This window comes from Mytilus edulis, chromosome 5 (genome assembly GCF_963676685.1).
Source record: "Mytilus edulis chromosome 5, xbMytEdul2.2, whole genome shotgun sequence".
In the NCBI taxonomy this organism is placed as follows: domain Eukaryota; kingdom Metazoa; phylum Mollusca; class Bivalvia; order Mytilida; family Mytilidae; genus Mytilus; species Mytilus edulis.
In genome coordinates this window covers 67,340,739-67,348,244 of record NC_092348.1, presented here as the reverse complement: position 1 = coordinate 67,348,244, position 7,506 = coordinate 67,340,739, and the positions used below count along the sequence as shown (strand labels likewise).

The 7,506-nt window shown below is 32.2% G+C and overlaps 1 protein-coding gene across 1 annotated transcript; it reads right to left on the bottom strand.

The window, feature by feature from the left end:
• Positions 1–283: 283 nt before the first annotated feature.
• On the bottom strand, positions 284–3,645 carry LOC139525205 (Friend leukemia integration 1 transcription factor-like). Its single transcript, XM_071320396.1, has 3 exons — positions 3,587–3,645; positions 1,439–1,737; positions 284–747 (listed from the first exon to the last, which is right to left on the bottom strand). The coding sequence occupies exons 1-3, from the start codon at positions 3,643–3,645 to the stop codon at positions 284–286; spliced, it is 822 nt and encodes a 273-aa protein (XP_071176497.1).
• Positions 3,646–7,506: the final 3,861 nt, after the last annotated feature.

Here is a 7,506-nt window from a genome sequence, read left to right as displayed (position 1 = left end):
CCTTATTTTCATGGTTAAGTCTGTTTCTTCTTAGAAACTAAGAAACTTAAGCTGAATGAATCTAAGGTTATCGAGAATAAAGTTTGTGTTTTATTTTCTGTACTTTTAAATTTGCCTAAGTATCACCTGTGTCCTCCTTCAAAACATCTAAATAGTCTTATAGAATATATGAATGTTGTTTGAATTTAAATATTGCCAACCGAAATGGTGTCGTAAATCTGCAATGTACAGTTTAACCGTAAATTGCCAAAAATAAAAGTTTGTTTAATTTATTTTAACATGTTTAATAAGAAACAACGTTATAATTTGGTTTTGTAAATTCATTTCTGGGTATGGTACTTTTATTCCTTGACTGACTGTTCAGAAAAACGCCACTGGATTTATCACTCATCTGGCTGTTCATGTAATCGCGATAACTTATGTCTGCAATACTGCAGCTGTCCGTTAAATTCAATGGCGACATATTTGCTAAACAGCTGGCATCGAATTTGTATGTGTATTTCTTTCCATTGACTTTTCTCATAATATTTTTATCGTAATAATACCGGAGTGCTCTACTGAGTTTATCATAATTCATGTTTGGTCGACACTTTCTTTGTCCCCATTTTCTGGCTACTTCTTCCGGATCAACAATTCTAAACTCTCCTTCAGTTCCTTCCCATATTATACATTCTCTGTTTGATGTTGTTGATAGTAGCTCCAGTAAGAATTGCCAAAGCTGAATTTGCCCAGAACTTGAGCCTGAAACTAATAAGCAACGAAAGATATAAATTACTTTAATCTAAATCTTTTTATTGTGAATCATACTTGCAATAAGCAAGACAACTGGCGCCATTAGGGGAGCAGACCGTTTGTCCGTTGTGAGGCTCAGATAAGTTATATTGAACTTTTCATGAAAATAATTATGTTTAAAGTTTTATGAATATGTATTTAACGTTTACGACCAATTATGTAATTCTATGAACATTTCTCTTTTTTTTTTTTGTGTGAAAATTGTAACATTTGACACGCCATATCTGGTTGTATTTAATTAAAAGATTTCACGATTTGTTACACGAAAAAGTAATAATAATTGTTTTAAAAATAGTTCTAATTTCATACATTGCCTATTGGGTTTAGTTTACAGCAGAATGCATTGAGTGTGAAGGTAAAGTTATAATATTTGATTAGCTTGCTTGTTAGCTGAACCGTGAAGTCTTTGTTAGGTTAGGCGTTAGGTTAGGTGTAGTACCCTTATTTTGGAGTAGTCTAGTCCTACAGACTGATAAATTGGTTATATGTCGGACTAGTCTACTGCTAAAGGAGGGTAGCTATATAGTTTACCTAACCTAAAAATGACTTCACGGTTTAGCTTAGCTAGCTAGCAAGCAAGATAACCAGATAGTACCTTAACCTACACACTAAATGCATTATGCTTTGAAATTAAAGAGATATATACCCGTGTTTCTGAAGATTTCTTCTGGGTAATCAATTACTCGGTTATCTCCCCTAGGGATGTATTGCTGTGAATAGTTTACGTCATCGTTGGCTTGGTATCTGTATTGTATTAAATCTTTATATTTCAGGTATCTGTACTGATTATATGTGGTATCTGTTGGTATCTCTCCACGATTTGTAACTGGTTTTCTGCTATAGGAAATGTTATGACACATGTTGCTGTGTGCTGTTGATTGGTAAATTGGCAGAGTGGTATTTGACTTGTGGTTATAGAAATCCATATCCAATAAATTAAAGTGCCTATAATATAAAATTTATATGCTGAGCTTTCTGGTGTAACAAGAGTACATGCATCTTATATTTACAGTGTTTTTACAGATTTGTAACTGATTTAAAATCCGAAAGAAGAAATATTTTTGTCGCGAATACACATTACACCATGGAATAATGTTGTAAACAAAAACCAAAAAAAAGACTTTATATTCAAGCTCACAACTGAAAATGACCATACATATTCGTAGATTGTGAAATTCAACGTCAACGTCAACCGTTTGATCGCCTGGGAGTCAAAAGTATGTGCCCGTCACATATAGTGTAACAAACAAACAAAATGTCTCTCTGCAGACTGTTACCTTGTGAAACTAGCATCCGACTCGGCGTATATTTCTAATACGATACAATTTCATAATAATGGCATCCTGATATTCGTGTGATATCTGCCACTGTACGTTAATATCTAATTCATCCATCAATGTAGTTGTTAGAGTAACTTATACTTATTGAAGTTAAACACATCGACTTTGTTGTATGCATTGTATATAAATATATGACCAGAAGCAGTATGCCTAGTAAAAAGAATAGGCCTAAAAATTAATTCCGGCCTCACAATACCGACTTTGTTTTATATAGTTGAAACCCTTGTTTTTGTTAAAATGAAACTAAATAAAAATTGACAGCCCAGTCTTGTCTATAAAAAAGTGTACTTCATAAATAAAAAATAACAATGACCATGAATTGAACGTTAGATGGTCAATCATAAGAAAACAAAGAGTGATATGATTGTCATTGGGACATTTATCAACCAAAGTTCAAATGAAGTGGATGTCAGAAAATATAAGCAACCGTACGGCCTTCAACATCGAGAAAAACCCATACAGTATAGTCGGCGATAAAAGGCCCCGATTTACAATAATTTTCCAAACTCTTATTGAATATAGAACTGCTATTTCTTTGAAAATTTTCCATGAAGTTTTGTTCTTGTTTTATTTTAGCGTAATCTAAATTGTAAACATCATTGGGGTGAATGTGGTCATGTTTACTTCTTGTTGTATACACGGATTTAAAATTGGAAACTGAGTGAATGTGAAAACCATTGAAACCTGATTATTGAGATTTATATTTATAGTCGGAATGATATATTTGGATCCTTATTTTTTAACGTTTTTCCGATTATCAAAATAATAGTTGTAATTTCACCATAATTCTTTGATTGTATGACTATGTTCTGAAATAATAAAGCTGTCAAAAGTATCGTCTTTTAATCTAGCTACACAAATTAAAATCTATAAAGTTTTTGATTTCATCGTTGGGTTGATCTTATCAGTGAACTTTTTGTTTGTCCCGATGATGATAATGATTTTTTTTTTGTATATATTCATTGCTTCTCTTTGGTTGGATTGTCTCGTCGACATATTCTCCGTTTTCATTCTCAATACAAAATATATTCCCCGTTTTCATTCTCAATACAAAATACTCCTTTTTCATTTGATAATAACATAGCTGGAGTCGGGTTCACAAAAAAACTTGCGACGAAGATTGATCGTATAAGTTATGAACAATGCAGTATACTTACGATCAATCTTAGTAGTAAGTTTTTTTGTGAAACAGGTTCCAATTGTAATAGTTACAAATACAAATTTTGGAACCAAATATTTTGGATGAGACAGCAGTCCAGTATGTTTAACTTTTGTATTGGTTTGGCGTATATGACTACTAAACTATGCCTTCTAAATGTGTGTTCTAAACAATAAATAAGCTTTCAAATTCATTAATTTCTAAGGCTTGTTTTGTGACTTATGTATAAATTAGACGATCACGTATTAGTCCTTGTCTTCTTTGTAGGTTAAATGTTATAATGCAATTTCCTTACCTTGAATTCATTTGGAAGTCTCGAATAAAATGCACTTTTCCTATAATAACCTGAGACATCCTACATCTTTATATACCATGATTTTATCTTATTAATTATTCATATAATAACGGTTCATTGATTAATGGTGTTCATTATTCCAACAAACCGAATTTTATTACTGGACTTTTAGAATTAAAATGGTCTGCTTTAAAACCGTCTTTATTTTGTTCATGTGTTCATTGTATAAGAAATAAAAAAATATTTACACTTGCAGAAGAGTATAAACTAATTACAAAATGTTATAATATAATTAACTTTGCCTTCATGTTTATTTTTTTTTTTTTTTTTTTATATATATGATGAAGTTTAGCACGGCAATCGTTTGTCTTTCAGCTGCAGTACTCGTGTGCTCAATTATCTTTGCAAATGAGTGGATATCATGCTTTGGTTAAGTTTGAATTAGTTAAAACGATAAACAGATTATAAGTTGTAAGAAGTTTTAATTAATAATTAATCAGACAATTGATGCTAAATTCTGCATGGCAACCTACACGCGAATTGTCATGTATATACATGTGAAACAAAGCACCTGGTTCTGAAAAGTCATAAAAATACGCGGCATTTCCGTGATCTTACAAGTTAACGATCTTCGATGATGACGACCACTATTTGTTTACGTTCAAATTCATTTACACGAATCGTAATTAAGATATAATCGTTAGGAACAACTTGAGGCGATAAGCGTTTCTTTGAAAAGGGAAAGAGACAGGCTATTAAAAATTAACTAACATTAGCGGTATCTGATCAAACACTTTGGGATTTCATGGAAGAATTAAGTCAATGAAAATAATAAAATTTCCAAATGCACAAAATGAACAAATCTTCGTTATGGTCGCATCTATTTAAAAGTAGAATTAGTTATTACATTAACAACAAAGAGAATGAGCGAGATTAACAAATGCACATGTAGTGCTATGGAGTTCACAGACTGGTGGACAAGAGCTAGTGCTTTAAATAATCGATCCCAGTTTTCAATCTAGATACATAAAAAAATCACAAAAAGATTCCACTTATATCAAAATTGAGAATGGAAATGGGGAATGTGTCAAAGAGACAACAACCCGACCATAGAGCAGACAACAGCCGAACTAATCTATTCACCTGCTTTTATGTTCAGAATTTCGGTTTATGATTTACTTTACCCCTTTCGATCCAAACTTTGGAACCGGACCGGACCGGGTCTGTACCAATATTGTGTAATCAAATACTCTAATATTGCAGCTTTCGGCAAGATCTTTGAAATATCTTTGACTGAAAAAATGCACCGACTCATATCAGAGACATATATACACACACATACAATCATGCATGTCTCTGCTCCTATAAAGTTGTTTACCTCCATTCACAAAGTTTTATACTGTATTTCCATATATCTATTTTAAATGTCCATTATAGACCATTCCCTATTTGTTAAAGAAACATTCAGTCATTACAGTTTTTACTATTCCATTAACCAAGGAGTTTCATATAGCATAAAGATATGACATTGCGCAGGACCAGCCTTTTTCAGATGGGCACCTACACTAAATACCGTTTGATTTTGTACTGTTTGATTTATTTGTTGATTAAATTGGCTTTGAACTAGCAAGGTATTTTTATGTGAAAATCTTGTCTTGATTTTTAATAAAAGCAAATTTTGAGTCAGTTATTCAATTCATTATTTAGACTTCATTAAATATGGGACAACTATGTGATTTCAACTTATGATCACTTATTATAGAAATGAGAAGATGTCGTATGACTGCCAATGAGACAACCCTCTACAAGTGAAGAGATCGTACAAATGACATAGAAGTTATCAACTATAAGTCACCATATATGGCCTTCAATAATGAGCAAAACCAATACCGCAAAGAATGTAAAAAAAAACAATGAACGAAAAACAAAATATTATATATACACGCCCGACAGTAACATCAACAAACAGCAACCATTGAATTACAGTTTCCTGACTTGGAACATGCAAAATGTGCCGGGGTTTGACAAGTTTAAAAGAAATCATTTGAAAGGGCTTAACTCTTCAGATCGAGTCGAAGCAGAAAGACAACTAAACAAAACTGAACAAAACAGACTGGACGTGTACATCCCCACATCACAAAGAAACATAAAGTACAGATCTGATAGTACTCGCGCTACTTACAGCTACTTCAACGCCATTAACAACTCATAAAAAAAAATCATGCATCAAATGGTTCTTAAAAAAGGAATATTTTTAATGAAATTAAACAATTTTTAACTGTAAATATTATACGGGGAGATCAGTGAACTCAGATAAACGGTTACACATTTTCTTTTGATTTTCTAAGAGGTCTTGTATTAAATTCTAAAAATCTGACATTTAGTTTCCTATTCACACATAAAAAATGATATTCCTAATATAACCTTACAAAAATATGTCATGATTTTACAACCTGAGCTTGAAAACAAGATCGGTTACCAATAATTCTGTTTTATTCGAATTATATTTTGGCAAATTATGAAACAAATGATGGATTTCTTTGTTTGTTCAAATAAATGTACCATATATGTTCATGTTTGTGTCACAGGTGAAGATTGACCAATCAGATATAAGAAATGGAGTTATCAGAAGTTGACTAAACTTCTGGAAAACCTAATATCTTGGTCATTCCCTGAAATAACTTCTGATGATCAAAACATTCGATTTTACACCCTTTACGCTATTAAGCCTTAGTAACCACATAAAAATTATAAACTAGTCTAATCCGCAATGCTTTCCTCCATATGATGATGAAATTGGGGGTCGAACGAATGGATAACAACTGTCATATTCCTGACTTGGTATAGGCATTTTCTTATGTAGAAAATGGTAGATTGAACCTGGTTTTATAGCTAGCTAAACCTCTCACTTGTATGACAGTCGCATCAAATTCCATTATATTGACAGCGATGCGTGAACAAAACAAACAGACATAATACTAGGTAAAAATTTCAAAAATACAGCAGTCAAAACTGTGCTATAATCTCAATCACTAATAAAAACCCAACAAATATGTAACAAAGAAGAACAAAATGGCATATAGACCAAGCATATTAGCAAAAACTAAAGACAAGAATACATGAATTTACCATATTACAATGACACAATGATGGGAACCAACTGTGCACCTCTCCTTGTCGAGCTTTTCATATTTCCATACGAGTCGGAGTTCCTTCAGACAAATGAAAAGAACACGAAGATCAAAGAAGTTAGATGATTTAATTTCAAACATATATGTACAGGTATATTGATGATGGTCTTTCCATAAATAACTTTTTTTTCTAGTTGCGTCCCATTAATATATATGCTCCTGAGCTAGAGATTCAGGAAATCACAGATACAGCTCCTCTTTTCAATCTAAACATGTACCTCGAGTTTGCAACAGCAGTCATCTCAGTACCATGATCTATGGCAAACGAGACGATTTCAATTTTTAATAAACCAACTTTACTCGCATATGGAGTATTTGTTCCTCAATTCATGCAATATTTAAGAGCTTGTAGTTGCTACTCAGACTCTGCAAAACATTGTCAGTGTCTAAGCAAAAAATAAAAATAAATAAAATGATGAGCCAGAGTTTGTCAAAGAATGTCTCGTCCTTTTTCTAAAAAAATCACCGGACAGTACCATATCAATTAGATATAAAGGTACATAACTCTTCATTGTTTACTTTATCAAAATTAATACAAAATTATCTTCAGTTTTAGATTCAAGGATTTGTAGTTGGTGTATCTTTTTAAATACTTTACAGTTTCCCTTTATGAGTCTAGTGCTAAATTATGTTTCTTTTGATCGTTATGACTCGTGGTGTTACTCTGTATGTGCAAGCTATCGCGTTTTTTTAATTGGGCGTTCCATGTGCACTTAGTTATGTCCTATG

Coding starts and splice junctions, on each gene's coding strand:
- LOC139525205 (XM_071320396.1), bottom strand. CDS start 3,645: ATGTCTCAGGTTATTATAGGAAAAGTGCATTTTATTCGAGACTTCCAA. Junction 1,738..3,586: donor GACTTCCAAATGAATTCAAG/GTAAGGAAATTG, acceptor TTTATATTATAG/GCACTTTAATTTATTGGATA. Junction 748..1,438: donor AGAAATCTTCAGAAACACGG/GTATATATCTCT, acceptor GTTGCTTATTAG/TTTCAGGCTCAAGTTCTGGG.